At 40.4% G+C, this 20,553-nt stretch overlaps 1 protein-coding gene across 1 annotated transcript; it reads left to right on the forward strand.

The window, feature by feature from the left end:
* Positions 1–439: 439 nt before the first annotated feature.
* On the forward strand, positions 440–20,450 carry LOC308298071 (interleukin-13 receptor subunit alpha-1-like; the record flags this gene model as incomplete). Its single annotated transcript, XM_080741634.1, has 10 exons — positions 440–509; positions 1,606–1,733; positions 6,878–7,028; positions 9,095–9,206; positions 11,277–11,449; positions 16,341–16,480; positions 16,958–17,096; positions 18,312–18,411; positions 19,459–19,540; positions 20,312–20,450. 10 exons carry the CDS (start codon positions 440–442, stop codon positions 20,408–20,410), a joined length of 1,194 nt encoding a protein of 397 aa, XP_080597760.1. The 3' UTR covers positions 20,411–20,450.
* Positions 20,451–20,553: the final 103 nt, after the last annotated feature.

Consider the following 20,553-nt stretch of genomic DNA (forward strand, 5'->3'; position numbering starts at 1 on the left):
ACACATATTTATCATTTTGGGGGTGAACTACTCCTTTAATCTTTCCATTGCCAATCACAGCACAACCACCTGTGTCCGTCCTAGCTGCATGCCTTTTATTTTTTTCCTCCCTGACTCTGATCCATTCCAGTGTGTTGCGCTGAGCGCTCATGATATGACTGTCACCAGTCGAGCGCAGTTATGCTCTCAGTTCAGATGTCGCCTGCTTGTCGAGGCTGTTTATATGAATCTAGATTGTTTGTTCCTGTGGGCTTCCTCTTGTTGTTATGATCGCTTCGGGGAAGCTTCAGCTGGAAACTGACTTGCACTCAGGAGGAGTGTGCAAAAGGATAGATCGAGACGCGCTCCGATCCATATGAAACACTCACCAGAACAACATAAATGGATTTAACTCCATACAGGAATTAATAAATCACACCTGTGGAGTAATTAGCCTAACATGGATTTCGGAGCCTGGAGGATTATCAGCCTGGCGTTAAAATGCATCGCGGTGATGATTAATATGGCAGGTAAATATAGTTCACTTTTATTTTCGCGATCCCCCAAAATGTGTTCCCAATATTTTAGGTTTCCCGCATGTCCTGTCCAGCGGATGGAGCCCATGCGTCATGGTCGGGAAGACCATTTGGCAGTCGCCGAGGTCTCTTACAGTAACAATGATGTCATTAGTCTATTCGTTTATTTATCTACTTATCTACGGTATTTGTAGTTCTATTTATAGGCTATGCAGATTTGTATCCGGAATCATATGGAGGTACACTTATTGTAATCAAATCATCATCTTATAGGAATGTGACGAAAAAAACAAAACATATTTTTGAACTCCATATGGTGTGAGTAATCAATAGAAAAAAACTCATTTTGGGGGTGAACTGCGTCTTTTAAGTAGGCCTACAATTTTGAGGTATTTGTACTTTACTTGAAAAGGCCTATTTCCAATTTCCAATAGCCTACTTTCACTTCTACCCCACTACATCTCGGATCTAAATAATGTACTTTTACTCCACTGCATTTATTAGTTATAGGCTATAGTTACTTTGCAGATATAGTCCTAAATTAATATTATAAAACATACATATAACACTTTATAGCCATATTTTATAGCTTGGCTATTTGGTTACTTTGCAGATATAACTTAATATTATAAAACATGTAACACTCTAGCCATATTTTATTTGAAAATAGAAGATCTACAAGCTATGCTATTTTCAAACATTTTGCACTTTTACTTTTGGTAGGCCTACAAGTACATTTTGATGCCAACACTTTCATACTTTTACTCAAGTTAATTTTGAATTCCGGACTTCTATTCTTGTAACAGAGTATTTTCTGCATTGCAGTATTGATACTTTTACTCAAGTAAAATATGTGAGCTTATACAAATCTGCAGAATTCTATGATGACACAGCATTTAAAGGAGTAGTTCACCCCCAAACTGACTTTTTTCCCCTATTGATTACTCACACCATGGAGACTTGAGTTCAATAATATTTTTTTGCATTTGTTGCATTTCTAAGACAACAAATGTATTATAGTAAATTTACCCCCATTGATTCCAAATGCATTTGGGTCCTACTACTCTAAGCTACATTTGTGTTTTCCCAGATTGCCTTCCGCCCCCTCGGAATGCGTCCTATGTGTGGACAGACCCCTTCCATGTCAACGTCAGCTGGCTGGGACCCCGGGGTCTGGAGGGTGCGCGCTGCTGCTACATTTTCAAGGGTCCGGAAAGGGTAAGGACTCTAAGGAGGCCTCTCAGGGGCGTCATTTGGGGCAGATTGCAGGGGATGACAGTTGCCACACCCTAGTGTCCTCATTTAAATTTATGCACATTGTCCTCAACTCTGAATTGCAGTGGTGGAAAAAGTACTCGCATTCTTTACTTAAGTAGACGTAATACTGCAATGTAGATGTACTCTGTTACAAGTAAAAGTCCTGAATTCAAAATGTACTTGAATAAAAGTATTGGCATCAAAAAGTACTTAAAGTACCAAAAGTAAAAGTACAAAATGTTTGAAAATAGCAGATCTACAAGCTCTCTTGTGAGCTTGTAGATCGGCTATTTTAAATAGCCAAGGTACAAAATAGGGCTAAAGTGGATTAATGTATGTTTTATAATACTAGACCTTACCCGTTTGAAGATATGTGCTCCAATATATGTGCAGAGTGTGGGTTATGGAGAAAGTAACTGTAACTGGTGCGTGCGTGAGAATATGTCGGGGCATCATAATGTAAGGAGCAGCCCATGGAGGAGTGTATATTTTTTGATGGATACAAATAATTTAACAGCTAAATTAGGTGAATAGAAGTATGAGGATATGCGCTTGCTCTACATAATTTTGCCATACCCGTCGGAAGATAAGACACACATCAAATGCACCCGGTGCATGAGTGACCCGTGCATGCAGGCAAACCACATGAGAGAGAGAGAGAGAGAGAGAGAGAGAGAGAGAGAGAGAGACTAACTGTGAGATTGGTGGGTGTGGGGTTACAGATCCCATTGCCTGGAGGAACGGACCGTTGCCCTGACAACAGGCTGAAGTTGAGGTGAACAGAAGTGGTATAAAAACACGATTTGCAAAGTAACTTGTAACTAAAGTTTTCAAATAAATGTAGTGGAGTAAAAGTATAATATTTGGATCCGAGATGTACTGTAGTGGAGTAGAAGTAAAAGTATTGGAAATTGGAAATAGTCAAGTAAAGTACAAATACCTCAAAACTTTACTTAAGTACAGTACTTAAGTAAAAGTACTTAGTTACTTTACACCACTGCGGAATTGTTTTAGCAGATTAATCCGATACCCTACATGTGAGTGACACATATCATTTAGATAGCGTTTTATTCTATGCAACCATAAAGTTATTGAGCACTTTCAATGTGACATCCCTATTCCGGGAATGTCATTTTGGGGCGAACACTTTCAAACATTTTCTCTTTTCGCCCCCAAACAAATAATGAAAATAGTTGATCTACAAGAGCTTGTAGATCAACTATTTTCACTCGTTTAGAGATGGGGCTATGGTATCATATCTTTTGTCACTTTTGTTTCTTTCTGAAATTACATTGATATTGGTAGGCTAACAACAGTTAAAGCCTAGGTTAATCATGCACAAAGTGTCAGTGAACAGCATGCAACAGTTACAAACTGTCACTTCACAGCATGCACATTATAGGCATACTTGGGTAGAGAGATTCATCATGAAAGAAGTGGGGAGGAGGATGCTGTCATAATTTCAGACACCTTTGAAGAGAAGAAAAATGCACCTGAAACAAGTTTTCAAAATCCAACTGATTTTCTTTCAGGCATCTGAGATGCCTGAAGAAAGGTCGTTGACAAAAACGTTGCATTTTTTCAATAAGAGAATTGTTTTGGCAAGTGTAAGATGGTGTGCGGCAGGTCAAGTGTAAGATGGTGTGCGGGTCATATGTACAATCTGTGCATGTTTGAAATGACATTGATCCCTGCCTACGCACCCATCTCTAAAGCCTATATCAGGTGTGCATAAGACCTTTTTGACTAAAATACAACTGATGAAGTGCATTTATCTTCACTTCAACTGGAGTGCAAGTAAACAAGGCGGATGGGGAAGGAGAACTCTGCTTAGGAATCTCTGATAGTGACATCAAAGACAAGCGCCTGGACACTACACTGTCAGGAACTGAGATAATACATAAATAAAGAGCAACATTTTTTTGCAAGTTCCTGGAAGTGTGCAGGCCCTTTCTTTGATGTGTCACTATCAGAGAGTATTTAAATTAAAAAGTATCAAAAGTAGCAGATTGACAAGCTCAAACACACACAATGCAACGCATTATTGTGGGCTTGTAGATCATGCTTGTCACCAGCACCCTGGTCACACGTTACTGAGGAATGGCACTTCATTCCTCAACAGACTCATTGCATGTCAGCCAACATGGTGGCATTTGTGACTACTACTAGCAAGTACAGCATGATCCCAGAACCTTTTAATTTTGTTTAGGGATGTATGGGTGGTTGGTTGGCACTAGGGCTTTCAATCCTCTGCTCCCAATAATAATTGACAAAACACTCAGAAAAATATATGTACATACTGTATGTTAAAATAATCATTTTTAAATTAAAACTTTGACATTTTTAATTCCATTGTGATACCGATTACCGATTCACAGGAACTTAATTTACTACTATGTTAGTTCCAACCATAGATGCCAAAACGCAGTCGATTGATCATTAAAATAAACATGCTCAAATGCAGGAATGTGTGCAGCCGCATGCATTTTCCAGTTTATCAAGTAGGGTCCCTGATCCATAAAATGTGAACCACTGCTCTATTCCCTCTGGATGGAGTAACACTGACTCTGCCAACATTGTCATCCTGTAGGACGGAGTTCTCGGCCCCAGATCTTTGAAGATGTGGGATCACCAATGGCGTTTACAACTTTATTGTCACATGACACCTGGCAGGTGCACACGTAGACATCAAAGGGCGCTTGACCCCCTGCCCTTTTACCTGTCTGTAAAAAGTGCCCTCTCCAGACCATGAATGCAGCATTCACTATGGGTGAAAGAAGTACAAATGCCCTCTTTCCATGCCATACGTGAAGGCAGCATTCAAGAGAATTGCCTTGTCCAAACTCTCCTGAACTTGAATGCAGCATCTTATGTTGAAATAATTGCCCTCTCTGTGTAGAAATCCATGCTGCTACACCACATCTCCAGTATTGACTTCATTATGCTTATTATCATGCTTCAGTGTGGTATCGAGCAACGAAAATAGCCGGCCTCCAAGCTCACAACGCATCCCGCTTTTCTATATTTTCACCAAAAAGGCCCTTTTAGAAATGTAAGCCCCTTTCTAACATTCTCTGCACGTCACTGAAATTATTTTTGTGGAACATTTGTGGTTGGAAAAGTTATAATAATAATAGGGAACAAAAATAACAGGAAGGCATTTTCAAATCAATTATACAGTACAGTACAGTAAAGTTCTTGCTTTACCTTTTCACAACAGCATAAATACTACGGGTCTGCGTTCATTTCCTTGTTTCATTGTTTGTAAATATTTGACTGGCAGCAGGAAGTAAACTCGGACCAATATCATCACAGGACATCATGGCATTCCTGCACATGTTCAAGTGCAAGCGCAAACAGGTCTGTCAGTAAATGGCGGTCTCTGCAGGATTCCTGGCAGATTAAAAGATTGACTTTCACACCGTTCACTTGTAGGGATGGCCCACATATTCAGCTCTGCTGCACATAAAAGCATGATCGTGTGTTTGTGTCATGGATGACCTGACGAAGATGTATTGACATCGAAACGTTGTCACTCTTGCCTGCAGCCTGTAACTAATAAAAAAGGCCTAAAGAGTCTGGGTTTGTACATTTCCTACACATTTGAGTCCCGTTCCCGAGATGCACCGTACCAGCCTAAACCAGGCTAGAGGCGCGGTGGACACTCTCCATGCATGATCGTATGTGTTTTGGTGGACAGTATGGACAGGCCTTTAATTTAAGGCATAAGAGCTGGTACTTAAGACAATCAAAATAGAGCCCTATGTTTGTCCTTGACTTACCCCTTATCCCTGAACTTCTTTGCCTTTTTGTTTTGCTATTTAAAAAAAAAAAATTAAAATACCGTAGTTCAAATAGCTGACCTACAAGCTCACAATGTGTTGATATAGATCAGCTTTTTGAAGTATTTTAATGTATCCGAAATGTTTTTCAAAATAGTAAAGAAAAGGCAGAGAAGTTTAGGGATAAGGGGTAAGGCATGGATGAAAATATAGCACAATATCTATTACACACTATAGTCAATAAATGCAGAATTTGGAGACAGTGTTCTAGACATAACATTTTTTAACATTTGTTACATACTGTAGGCCTACAGACTTGGTAGAATAGCGCTGATCGCTATGATACACATGCAGCTTGTGCACAAAGCAGAGAGGACATGACTGGTCATGGACGGGCTTGAGTCAAATACAAATAAACAATTAAACAAAACAAAATCATACAATATCTAATGAGTTTGATTCCCGCCAGGGGTGCTGGGGGCGTGTTCTCTCCTCTGTCATCTCAGTGCCCATACCCTAAGGCGAAAGGCCTTTCTGTGTGGAGTTTGCATGTTCTCCCCGTGTCCCCTAGGGTAGGCACCCTCACAAAAAACATGCAGTAATCCTGGTCTCTATACTGCCTCCCCCTGGGAGGAGGGGAAAGGAACTGGTTGGAATAACGTGTTCCTTCCACCCGCTACGTCCAACCAGGGAAACTCCCCCCTGTCAGGTGAAAAGAAGCAATTTGGACTCCTCATGAATAGAAGGAAGCTTGAGGTCAGTCCATTGTCTCTCCAGGTTGGCAGAGGGAGTGTAGCGCCCAGGATTACATTAGATAATTGGCACCGGGTGAGAAATGGGTTACAAAATCGTGGGATAAATAAACGGACCTTTAAAGGTGGTACACCATGAAATTTCACTTTTCCTATTTTTGGGGGTCCCACTAGCACCTTCTATCCTCACAAAGTCCCATTTCAGACCGTTGTGTCTTTCTCTGGTTTTGGGAAGGTGGAGGTTAAAAGCATCCCACAGGTTCTCAAAACAGGCTGTCCAGATTTGCTGCGGTCATCGACGGACGTTTTTGAAGAAAGATTTTTTTTTTCTTTTTTTTTTTTTCCAAAAAAAGTTCAGGCCAAAGGTGGTACTGCAGCTCTGAGAGCCATTCAAAAATGAGAGGCTCTCTATTCAGGAGTGGTAATTTAGCCTCAAACCTTTTGAAAAACGTTTTTGGGACATAAACAATATGACATAAATACTTTTTAAATGCATGGTGTATCACCTTTAATCTACAGTGAGTATGAGGATTGATAATTAACCCAAATGTCTTTTTTTCTTTTTCTCTAGAGTAAACGCAAAGACACGTTTTATAAGAGCTGCGTAACCACAGAGAAGATGGCTGACGACGGCCTCAAGTACACCATAGCAGCCCTCCGCTGCAACGCTTCTAAGGACCAGAATAAAAGCAGTCCTGTGAACGTGGTTATTCCTCGCCCACGTGAGTCACCAAGTTCTGCAGACCTTGACTTTGGCCTTTAACCACCAAATTGCACAATAAGTAAGATAGTGACATGTTGACAGATTTCATTTATGAAGTGTCATATTGTGGGCGTTGTGATTGACGGCAACACAGATACAGTACTGAGTCACTGCGCGCAGAGAGACATACTGTAGTGTACGCAGACACATTCAGCCTTGTACAACAGTTTTGCTAATTCTCCAAAATGTCTTCTAAATCCTTACAGTTTTCTGAAAAACCTGTGTCTATGTTCTAAAACGAGGACCCCCATGTATTTGGCCACGGACCCCCATCCCAAAATACTTTGTTCCAGGGACCTCCAAGAAACAAAGATTTGAGTTAAAAATTACTGCTTTAAAAAGATTTGCACAAGTTTTCTTGAATTCTCTAAAATAGCAGTTTCACAAGCTCATAGTGCGGTACTCGGTTTTTCAGGAAAAATCTAAAACTGATCCAAGATGATATATTTCTTAAACATTTCACCCAAAACGTTTATAACAGTTTGTGACTATTAATATACAAATAACACTTTCTGTCAGTTATGTAACATACTGTAAGAGGATTAAATGGGATTAAACCTGACTGACCTGAAAAAATAAGAACACTTATATTGGCCTAAATCAGTAAATAACTTTAAGTCACAAAACCGTGTTTGAGGGGGAAAAGCCTATTTTGGCCTAAGTCACACTAGGGAGATATACTGTAGGCCATTATAATAAAAGGAGGCGGGAACAGCATGATTCTTTTCAATTAGGAGATAGGCGATTTTACCAGAGGTGGCATGAGGAGCTGATTTATGCAACAAAATATAAATTTCCTCAAAAAATGACTTAGGCCATTAGAAGAAAGGCCTAAAAGAAATCTAAAAGAAGGTAGGCAGCACAGATTAAAGGGCATTACCACAAAAACAAATCAAACTGATGATCACCGTTGCAGTCGGCAGTTGCCTTTTTTCTAAAATAAATAAAAGGCTTTTAACCTCAGTGCCCGGATGATGGATCGTCTACGTTTTCTTTTCATAATCTCTTGATCCCATGTCAATAAAGGCTCATTTTAACCTGAGTGCCTGGATCGTCTAAGTTTTCTTTTCATAATCTCTTGATCCCGTTTGATCCGTGAGCAAGCACTGTTAACTCTTTTTACTAATACCTGGTTGTTCTTGTTTTTTCTGCCGTAACTGAATGTGTAAGTGAGTGTCAAATAAACACTTCTTGATTGGGTTAATAGTTTTTGTTCACCCCTTAAGCCCTGTACTTAATTGTGCAACAAATTGTGAAATATCTGATCTACTAGTTCACAATGCATCACGGTGCATCATGTTGTGAGCCGGCCCGGTAGAGCTGCTGTTTTCACTATTTTTGCACGACACCATTGTATGTATGATAAAATAGGGCTTAAGTGGTTAATCAGGCTAATCGATTTAGTTGATTTAAAAAATCTATTCACATATCTTTGCATTGATTCATTGATGTATGTATGCATTGAAAAAATGCTCTTCTGCATTGTGATTCATTGTAAATGTAATCAATAGAATAATCGCTAGTTGAGCCAGAGTGAAACGCCATGCACGTTGTCTGTCATCTAAAACAGGGGTCTTCAGCAGGGGGTCCGGGACCCCTAGGGGGTCCTCAGAGTTACTACAGGGAGTCCTCCAAATCTTCCAATCCTTTTTATATTAACAACTTGAACCCTAGTGTCCATATTCTGAGAACTTGAGCCAAAAATAGCAGATCTACAAGGTCACAAGCTTGTAGATCGGCTATTTTCGGCAAAGAGGTTTGGTGTAGAGGGGAAAAAAAGAGTACAGAGTGAAAGGTCAAGTTTATTAGGTAATGACGGCTCAAGTGCTTAAATATCTGAAAACAAAAATTGACATGAACCCAAAATACACTGATGATTGTGCTGTCAAACAATGAAACTATATGGAACCTATGGAATGGTTGTGGGGGTCCCTGCTTCATCTCTCTCTCAACTAAGGGTTCCTGAAAACGTTGAGAACCACTGATCTAAAACATTCCCTGTCTGTTCCTTTCTCCACTGTTTAGCCAAGCTGCTGAAGGACGTCACTTGCTTCCTGCACTCATCCAGTGTCATGAACTGCTCCTGGACCCCCTTAATTCCCCCACCAGACCTTCCAGACATGAAGGTCTACTACAGGTGACCATTAACCCATTAGACCTGGAATCAATGCTGCGCTGTGAACTTGTATATCTGCTATTTCTTCGAAAAATCATGAAAATGTGTGCAAATCTTTGAATATCCACAAGTTTCCGCGGGAGTTTACTGGAGACTATCCGGACCAAACTTCCGGGTTTAACAGCAGACATACAAGCTCACGTCGCGTCGCAGATGCAACCCGTTGAGAGCTTGTAAATCGGCGCCGGAAGATCGATGCAAACGTTTGCGCAATGCACTATGGGGCGTAGGAAACCCGTGGATATGATCTTCAATGCAGACATTTGTAACTCAAATCTCTGCTTCTGGGTGCCCCTTGAACAACATATTTTGAGATGGGGGTCCGCGGCCAAATACATGTAATCTTGGGGTCCTTGACATGAGAAGGATTGGGAACCACTGATTTAGAAGAATGATTTTGAAGACATTTATAGAACCAGTTCAAAATATTCAAAGACTTGCACAAAATATGTTTTTCAAAAATAGCAGATCTACGAGCTTGTATTTTCAACAGTTAAAGCATAGAATAATGAAAATCTAAAGCGTCAAAGATGCATTTTAGGCATATTTGGTGTATTAGCCAGTGATCCTTTTAAGAACTGTGAGAATGAGGAGAATGGAAACAGGTGTGCCCAGCTGATAACCGCAGCCAAGCACACCCACACACAGACTCAGATAAGACATGCATACTTTCTAGGATAATCCCCGCCCACACCCAGTTACCACAGGTGAAAATGAATTTAGCTACAATATACTGTACCCTTCAAGCCAAAGGACGTCATGACGACATTATGATAAGTGACTCCGGTGACGTTCAGAACTAGGCCAGATCACAGCCCATATGGGGATGATCTTGACGTCATTACCAGGATGTCATATGGACCTTTTTGTTAGACAGGATTATTGTTATTGTTTGTAATGTTAGTTGAAATATGAGCATGTAAGGTTATCCACAACTTTCCAACGTCCCATCGTGCATTGCACAGAAGGAGTGCAACGGTTCCGGCGCTGCAGCCAAGAGTGATCTACAAGCTCAACAACGGTTGCATCTGCGACGTGACGTGAGCTTGTATGTCTGCTGTTCTCCGGAAGTGTCCTACAAATAATTAAACAGTAAATTCTCACGGAAGCAGGTGGATATTCTGTGACATATCTGACTAGTTATGATATTTGTCCAGGTCCTGACCGTCCTTGCTGGGTAGGCCTATCTGGTGCAGTATATTTATGGCGTATTGTCTCTGCTAAAAAAACAACAATTTATTTTAAATTAATAAATAAACAAAAAGGTATGAATTGTCTAGCATACAAGTCTTTCACACGCATGCCATGACATGGATGATGATGGCATTTTCTTGTTGTAAATTTAGGTGCATTCGTAGACCGACTTTATTTAATGCAATGCATTTGAATACTGATTTCCGGTGGCATGAACTAAAACACTGAACTAAAACACAGAAGACCATGTTGACAGGCGCGTTCCTTGCATATCGTCACTGTCGGGCAGAAACCTTGTATCTCCAAGTATCAAACGTGTATGTTTTTTTTTCACAAAGTAAAGCCCCGCTTCATCATACAAGGCCGTTGCACAAAGTAGTGAAAGCAGCAGATCTACAAGCCTCGCGGTGCGAGGCGTTGTGTGCTTGTAGATCGGCTGTTTTCACTAGTTTAAATCTTTCAGTTTACATTTTTAAAATGATAAATACAAACCATTTGAACCCTAGCGTCCATATTCTGAGAACTTTAGCCAAAAATAGCAGATCTACAAGCTCAGCGTGAGGCGTTGTGAGTTTGGTGGAGAGGGGGAAAAGAGCAGAGTGAAAGGTCAAGTTTATTAAGTGTTGACGGTTCAAGTGGTTAAATATCTGAAAACACAAATTGACATGAATCCAAAATACACTGATGATTGTGTGTTTGTAGATCTGATGTTTTCACTAGTTTAAATCATTTTCCAAAATGATAAATACAAAACAAACGGTTTTGGACATACAAGGTTTCCACCCGACAGCAGTGACATTACAGGTTTCATCCTCTCCCCCTGTTGTGCCATTGCAGGTCCTGCGAAGACCCTACTGGCAGATTATTAGCGTGTAAGAACCTTTCTAGCAACGGTTGTTACCTGGATACGGAAGGCTTTGACCTCGCCGATGACGTCTGCGTACTGATCAACGGAACGCTCAGAGGTGCCACCGCGTGGAACACATTCAAACGGCGCCCTCTGGAAAAAGGTTGGCGTTTTCCTGGTTTAGCATATCATATAGTTTACTTCTAATAACAACTAAAACGAAGAAAAAAAATCAAACCTCGGTTCGAAGTGGAGCGGTGAATTTGAGCAGCTGTACCCTATGTGAGTGAGTGAGTGAGTGTAAACTGTGCCTGTGAGTGAGTGGTGAGTGTGCCTGGCCTGCACAAAACAGCGCCCCTCCTTTAACTAGTGTGTTGTGTGTGGCCACTCAAGGTATTGCCCAGGCTACGGACAGGGCCAGCCAGCCACCCACCCACCCAGCCAGCCAGCCAGCCAGCCAGCCACATACCCACGGATATACCTGTTCATTGGGAGCGCTTTCACCGCTCCAAAAACAAAACATTGCATGGATGCACCTGGGAATGGGACGTATCTTCAGTGATGTAGCCTAAGGTCATAGGGGTTTCGGGTATCACAACATCATACCCAGGGATGTGCAGAGAATGTTAGAGAGGCAGGGGCTGAATTTCTAAAAGGGCCTTTTGGTGAAAATATCGAAAATAGCAGACCTCCAAGCTCGGGAGCTTGGAGGTCTGATATTTTCCATGCTTGATTTCTACACATTCATTGATTTCAGCACGATGCAGCATTCAAGTTCAGGAGAGTTTGGACAAGGCAATTCTCTTGAATACTGCCTTTAGGTATGGCATGGAAAGGAGGCATTTGCATTTATTTCACCATAGTGGAAATTGCATTCATGGTCTGGAGAGGGCACTTTTCACAGACGGGTAAAAGGGCAGGGGCTCAAGCCCCCTTTGATGTCTATGTGTGCACTTGCCTGATCATACCCCTCACTCTCTGGGGTGATCAAATCCTGACTTATGTCCCAGTAGCTACCCACGATCAGTCCCATTAGGGAAAGACAGGGCCACACTCCGCTGCTACTCTGCCGCGTGGAAGGACCAGGCTCTGTGGGTTGCGGCCTGTACGGGCCCCTCCTATGTCTCACCAGGTCCACTCCTGCTCTCACCAGGTCCAGGACCTGTACATAGCACCAGACTCCCAGCACCAAACATTTAATTTAAGAATAGTGGGTTCCTGACTGGCCCTCCTAAAGGCCTAACTGTGGGTTTGTTGGGCCTCATCCTCACAGAAGACACAGGCTGGGGCGCCGCCAACCCATACTGCTCCCGGGTGCCGTCTACATTCCGGCTGTCAGTCAGGACATGTAACGACACAAACCCTACCGTCCCTATTCTGGAGATACACATAATAGTGAACATTTAGCGGATATAGCAGTTCTACAAGCTCACAATTATGAGCTTGTAGATGGTCTATATTCGGTAGGGTTGCCAACTCCGAGAGTTTCAAATACGGGACACCTCATTATATTTCTGAGGAAAGGTGCGGCGGCAAAGCCGCCGCTGAAAAATCGGATATTTTCGGTTATAAAGTTGGCTAAAGCGGGCATTTTCCTATATTAAATCATATTTTTCCTTTCACAATATCATTTCGGGTGTCTTTGGGCCATGTCCTATTACCTTAAAATCATGTAGTGTATTTTGTATTTTATTTTTTCTTCCAAAACAGGTCTACCTGGTTCTCATGTGCCCACTCTTTGGTTACCCAACAATAGTTTAATCATATTGGCATACAGTAATAACCATTAGGTTTTAAAAACAAAATCAACGCATGCTTGTTATTTCACATACCAGCCAGTCTGGGGTCGCTTTAGTAGTTGGCAGACAAGAAATACTGTAGTGCTCCCAGGAATACCAATATATCCATGGCTTATTTTCTGCTTGCTTTTTCACTTTGTTGTTTAGGCTATCACCTATCATGGATTCATGTCTAATCTGTTTGTACACAATCTTCTGTCACGCGTTTTCTTTTTTAAAGACATTCAACTCGGTATCGCTCGCACTTTCGCGCTGGCAACTGTGGATTGTACCTACAGCCCATGGGAACGGATTGTGTAGGCGGCGGAGCGGCGGAGCCTGTGTCTTAGCAACACTGTGTTAATAAGCCAATGGGCTGCTTACAAACAGCGCAGCGCCTCACTCAGCAATGGGATGCAGCACTTGACTCAGAGGAGAGCAGAGTGGAAGCTCTCTGACAGGCAGAATCGCTGTCATTTCTCAATTAAATCATCCCGTCATTCATATTTATCCCCCAACCTTCAAATACGGGACAAAGAGCGTCCCGTTTCAGTTCAATACGGGACACGTCTTTTAGTTTCCAAAAAAGGGACGATCCCGTATTTTACGGGACGGTTGGTAACCCTAATATTCGGCAAAGAGGTGTAGAGGGAAAGTAGTAGGGGCCATTATAGACACCTGAGGGACCCAGACCAACACAATATGGGGCTTTTAAGCCGTGACATCATTTTGTAGTCAGACCTCCAAGCAGATTTATTATCAATATCTGTCCCTCGCTATTTCAATAGATCTGAGACAAAAATAACGACTAAAGTGTAATTCTACCACTTTCCTCTCAACAACAAAGAGAAGAAAAATTAGTAAATAGTAAAAATAGTAAAAAGATTCACAGGCGCTGGGGCCTTTTGGCCCCAAATGTTCTCCTCTGCCTACAAAATGGTGTCAGACTTATCAGCCCCATAGGGTTTAAGGGGTGAAGGTTTAAACGCCAACAATTTTTGTCTTGTTATTGTCACATTTGCAGAAATCAGACTTCAGAATAACACATTTTGAAGGGGAAGAGAGATAGAAAGGAGATTATTTTGAAAGTTGCAAAGGAACGTGGAATATTTTGGAAATTGGATGTGTCACATTGTTCATCAAAATATCTCATAATTCTTTGGAGAAATGTTTAGTTTAGTTTAGTTTAGTTTATTTGATCATCATATTTCATACAGGTCATACATTCATATAATCATTGTTACAGGTGATCAAAAGGAATAGGCTGAAGCTAAAAGCTTGTGAATGCCTATCCTACATGTTCATGAATTAAGACATTGATTAGTTATAATATCAGATTATTATTATTATTATTATTATTTTCAAAACAAAAAGAGAAAGAAAAGAAAAAAGAGAAAGAAAAGAAAGAAGAAAAAAGAAAAGAAAAAAAATTAAAAACTAAAAACAAAATGTATAAGGAAATAGACTTGATACATTCCATAATACTAACAATTCAAGAAACAGAGATATGTTACAAAGTAATAGTAAGAGAAATAATAGAAATAATAATACTAACAAGTACGAATAGATGATAGTGATAATAATGAGACTATGAACTGCTGTATTTGGCCAGGATATTTAATTTGAGTATTTTTTTAAATTGTGAAATGTTCTTACTGTGTTTGATCTCTTCTGTCAAACTATTCCAAATCTTTACTCCACAAATAGAAATGCACATACTTTTTAGGGTAGTATGAACAGATGCTTGTTTAAAATTGAGTTCCCACCTTAGTTCGTAGCCCCCCTCCCTGTCACTAAACATGTTAAGAATGTTAGCTGGAAGCAGTTTATTTCTTGCTTTGAACATCATTTGAGCAGTTTTGAACTCTACTAGGTCAGGAAGTTTCAATGTACAAGACCTCAAAAATAGATTATTAGTGTGTTCATAAAATCCCACTTTATGTACTATTCTTATTGCCCTTTTTTGTAATATAAATAAAGGATGAATATTACTACTGTATGTGTTTCCCCACACTTCCAGGCAGTAGGACAGATAAGGCAGTATGAGCGCATTGTACAGGGTTAACAGAGACGTATAATTAAGTATATCCCTTGTTTTCCCTAAGACACCAACATTCCTTGCCACTTTAGCCTGCACATACTGTATATGGGATTTCCAGTTTAATTGATGATCTATTACTACTCCCAAGAACATATTTTCGTAAACTCTTTCCAATTGAATACCGTCAATTTTTAGTTCAACTGGAGTGTTTGGTGGAATAATTTTATTTCCAAAAATCATGAATTTGGTTTTTTTTAGATTTAGAGATAACTTATTTAAGGCAAACCACTGCTTTAGTTTGTAGAGTTCAGCTGAGACCACATCCAGTAGTTGTTTAATGTTTTCCCCCGCACAAAGGATGTTTGTGTCGTCGGCAAAAACAACATAATTCAAAATGCTTGATACCTTACAAATATCATTTATGTATAATATGAATAGTTTAGGACCTAATATTGATCCTTGCGGTACCCCACAGGTGATGTTGGAGCATGCTGACTTATATTCATCAATTTGAACATATTGCTGTCTGTTTTCAATGTAACTTTTTATCCAATTAAGCCCAATGCCTCTAATTCCATATCTTTCCATTTTATCTAGGAGAATATCAAAGTCGATTGTGTCAAAAGCTTTTTTAAGGTCAAGAAAAATACCTATTGCATAGTCTTTATTTCCAATTGATGATGTCAGTTTTTCAGCAAGCTCCATCAATGCCATGTTAGTAGAACATCCAGTTCTAAAACCATATTGACTGTCAGTTAGTATGCTATGTTTTCCAATAAAGCTGTCTAATCTTGTAGAAACAATTTTTTCCAGAATTTTTGAGAACTGTGATAGCAGTGAGATAGGCCGGTAATTTGTAAAAAGATGTTTGTCTCCAGATTTATAAACTGGGATTACCTTTGCCATTTTCATCTGTTTGGGAAAGATGCCCGTTTTTAGTGACAGATTGCAGATATATGTTATTGGGTCAGCCACTTCAGTAATAACCTTTTTTAGGAGTGTCATGTTTATACCATTTCCATCAGTTGATGTTTTATTTTTGAACTTTTGGACAATGTCAATAATTTCCTTTTTGTTTGTGCTGTAGAAAAAGATAGTGGATGGATTTCTTTCAACAACGGTTTGAGGACCGCTGCCAGCTGTAACCGGGTGAATCTGTTTAGCCAAGTTAATGTATTTACCATTGCTACCATTATAATCTTATGTTTTCTGTTTTGTTTATGTCCTTTTCCCAGTGAGAACCCGTCCGCCTAATGTGACAGTCGCAGCAATAGGAGATCAACTCAGGCTGAGCTGGACACCTCAACAGGACTTAAGACCTAGCGAGGTCTGCTGGAACTACAAAGTCAGCTACAGTAAATGCAAAGAGCCTGCGGTATGATACGCTCACTCCATCTGATCGGGCGGCTATTTAAACCTCACTGATCATTCTTTTTGCTGCTGCTCTGCCATCATGCCAACATGTACAGTAGATGTGGTTTGTTTATCTATCCATTGCACAACCGTATTCTGTTATTTGATGTTGTCAATGGGTGGATCGTCAACGCTTCACTGCATCTTTAAAGCTTGTCAGCTGTGTATCACCAGGTCTATCAACAACAATTTAAAAAAAGAGAAAGAGGAGCACTCATCAGCATGTGGTTCAAAAATACTTCAACAATGAACTTGTGAAAAAGGAAACCAGCACTCACTTTAGAAAAGATTCTTCTTGTCTATTAAAGGGTTTCGGCCCGGAGGCCTTTCCCGGAGGCGGGAAAACAATGGCTTCTGGAATATCACAGATATTGCAAAAACGCATTAGCAGTCCAACCTGAGCTGTGCCACTCATTGTGCTTTTGTTTATTTTCTCCAGCGAGAGGTGACCGAAAGTGGCCTTGCGTTGAATATCACCTATGACGAAAGCTGCCAGTACAAAGTCCAAGTCAGGGCGAACTTCCTCAATAGATGCGGAGGGCAAGGAGGGAGTGACAACAGCGAAGCAGTAATTTATGGTAACTTTAATTTATGGTAACAATCACATTCCACATAAATACGTAATCCACAGTTCATCCATATAAAAATTCAGGAATTGTTGAGTATTTTGTATTGTTGTTGTTTTATCATTGTTGATATATGCTTGTATTAACCCATTTAGAACGGGTACACATTATTGTGTATGATTATTTTATGCTTTTACTATTGAAAAATAGCAGATATACAAGCTCACAGCGCGAGTGCCGCGCTGCAAGCTTGCAGATCTGCTATTTTTGAAAAATCGTGAAAATTTGAATTTTGACCCGATTCTATAAGTGTCTTTTGAATCCTTCTAAGGTTTTTTGAAAAACCTATGTTTCTATGTCAGCCCAAAATGATATTTATTTGGCCACGGACCCGCATCTCAAAATATCTAGTTCCAGGGACCACCCAGAAGCAAAACTTGAGTTACAAACGTTCACTTTGAAAATACATATATTCAAAGATTTGTAGCCTACACATTTTCACGACTTTTTCAAAAATAGCAGATCTACAAGCTTGCAGCGCGGCACTTGGTGCCGCGCTGTGAGCTTGTATATCTGCTATTTTTCACTGGTTAAAGCATTCAATAATTCTAGGCCTAAATTAATCATCAGGTAACCTCAGTGTTATGTACATTTGAAGACCTACATTTTTAAACAAAAGCAAATGAAATAATGTAATTCCTTGATTCCATAGTGGTAAATACTGTACTAACACACTGACTCAATGAACGCTGAAGTACAAAGTGTCATCTTTTGTGATAGAGAAGAATTAAGATTAGGTTACAATATTAGCACTGTCAGGGCCTTGTTATCATACCAGCATGTCACATTTTATCTGGTTGGAGTAGAGTTATAAGACAAAAAAAATGAAATTTGTGTTTGGTTTTCTGACAAAAGATTGTGTAGGTTCTTTTGACAAATTTACACATAATTATGTAGCCTATACAAGGTGTAATTTAACTACCTAATTGGCATCATCATCCATTTTAACCATGAAGATGTGGTTGTCATTTGTCCATCTGACGTTTTCTCTCCTTGTTCAGACCCTCAGGGTTTTTTATTATTTAAAATGTGTTGAGGTCTACCTAAAAACATCCTTTTATAATGGACAAAATGCTTTGAAATGACTATTTTTGGCAAGTTACAGGGAAGCATTTCAAATGTCCCCTTTGGATAACTGTACAACTTCCTGTCTGGTGTGCTCTAAAGGTGTGGATGCACCTCCTGACATGTCTGTCATGCTGGCTGTCATCATCCCTGTATTCGTCTCTGCCTCTCTCTCTGTGCTGGCCTGCTATTGCTTCAGGAGGTATGTACATCAAATGAAATGGTGGGGGCAAGCGTTAGGTATGTTCTTTTCAGAATGGAAGGTTGTTTAATTGTTGAAAGAAAAAGAATGCAGCATGACGGCACACACCTGTTTTCACTGCGCCACCTGGTGGCTGTATGCAAATATTAATTTAAATCACATGATACTGCAGCACTGTGTTCAGTGTGTCAGTAGGCTACATCGCGGCACATGACAGACATTTAACTTTGCTGTATCTAATGTCAAAATGTCTGCTGCGAAAGGAGTCCAATGAGACAAACCCAGAATGGTACCATAACAAAATTAACATTTAGCTATTTGCTCTGTTTTACATTAAACGAAAGTCTTTCACAAATCATGTCCTTGTGCAAAAATTGACATACGGTACCAACTGACGATGTTGATGGACATCCAATTGAAATGTAACTTTATGGATAACGTTTTGGAGCTTTCACTTGTATTTGTAATTTGTTATTTTACTTTATTTGGAAGAAGCAGAGCTGGGGCTAACGAACCGACCAGTCAAGTAACCTGACTTAATCTTAATTTAGCCTCGCCACTCAGCCTTATTATGGGATATCCTACATCACCAAGTTACCACTTTATATTCGCTGTACGTTTTTGTGAAGTGAAGGTACTTAACAAGAACATATCGTCGTTGTCGGGTGAAAACCTTGTATGTCCAAAACCGTTCGGTTTGCATTTAACATTTTAAAAATGATTTCAACTAGTGAAAACAGCCGATCTACAAGCACACAACGCCTCGCACCACGAGGCGTTGTGTGCTTGTAGATCGGCTGTTTTCACTACTTTTGTGCTTTACTTTGCGAAAGAACATACAAATTTGAAACTTGGAGATACGAGGTTTCCACCCGACAACGACGATATCCTTTATATGTGCTTCCTAAGAGGTCATGTTTCCTAAAAACACTAGAACCTTCCTAGAAACCTTCCCTTGCAAAGGAGATGGAGCTGTTCTACATTTCCATTGTAACTGGCTCATGTTTTCTCATTGAGTGTTGCTCAAATTTCTGTCTTTATCTGTAGACACAAAGCCATATTCTGGCCCAACATCCCGGATCCCTCAGTGATATTCAAGGACTTGGTGGAGAACAGTAAAGAGCAGAGGGTAAATACATGTTCAAGACAAACTTAACACGGGATCAGTAAATGTAGAAAGGACTGCTTCATCATCTGAGGAAAAAACTGAACAACAAAACATGGTGTGTTTTCTACAGTACCCTCTGCTCAGTGTTTGAGCACAACAACAGTTGATACAGTACTGGTTCAAAGTAAACGTCACAGGTATCAATAAATGCCCCGTGGGCTTAGTAAGAAGCGCTCTAGACAGGATGTCCAAAGTGCTCCTCTAGAAAAATGTTATAAAAACAACACTTTCTTGGGGCGCCCACTGGCCTACCGGTCCAGGCGCATACCACATAATCTCTGATGGCTGACAGCGTGTCGCGGGTTCGAGTCCCGGTCCCAATGACCTTTGATGCGTGTCACTCTCCATCTCTCTCCCCATTTCCTGCCAGTCTACTGTCCTATCAATTAAAGGCACCAAAGCCCCAAAAACAAATGTAAAAATAAAGAAAGAAAAAAAACTTTCTGATGGCTCCTTACTACAGTAGCAATAGCGACCTCAGCATGACAGCAATAGAAGAGAATGTGCACAATCGCATGTTAGTGATAGCTTGTTACATTACATAGACAATCACTGGCTGGTGATGACAGGGAAAAGGAGATAGATCGAATTCAAGGCTTTGAATGTACTGAAGATTTACTGAATTTACCAGGACATGAAGCTGTTCTTTCTACACATCCTCGCCTACTTATCTTGCTCTGTCATTCCGTAAATAAACTCTAACCCACATCCTTTATGTTCTGTTTTTCGCAGACTACAATGGGACATTTTTACACGCCAGTGGAAGTAGACGTGGAGATCTGCAAAATCCGCCTGGTCACGGATGAGGGCTCACCTCGGCAAGGGTCGTGATCCGTGTCCATTCGCGTCGATGAACGCAAGACCAAGTAGCTCTGCTATTTTCCCTGACAACAGGGCACCTTCAGGAACATGTACTGTAGCCGACAGAAACTCAGGGAGGGTTCTTATAGCTGCTGTGCAGCAGTGACTCCGGG

This window comes from Nannobrachium achirus (assembly GCF_963921795.1).
Source record: "Nannobrachium achirus genome assembly, chromosome: 14".
Taxonomy (NCBI): domain Eukaryota; kingdom Metazoa; phylum Chordata; class Actinopteri; order Myctophiformes; family Myctophidae; genus Nannobrachium; species Nannobrachium achirus.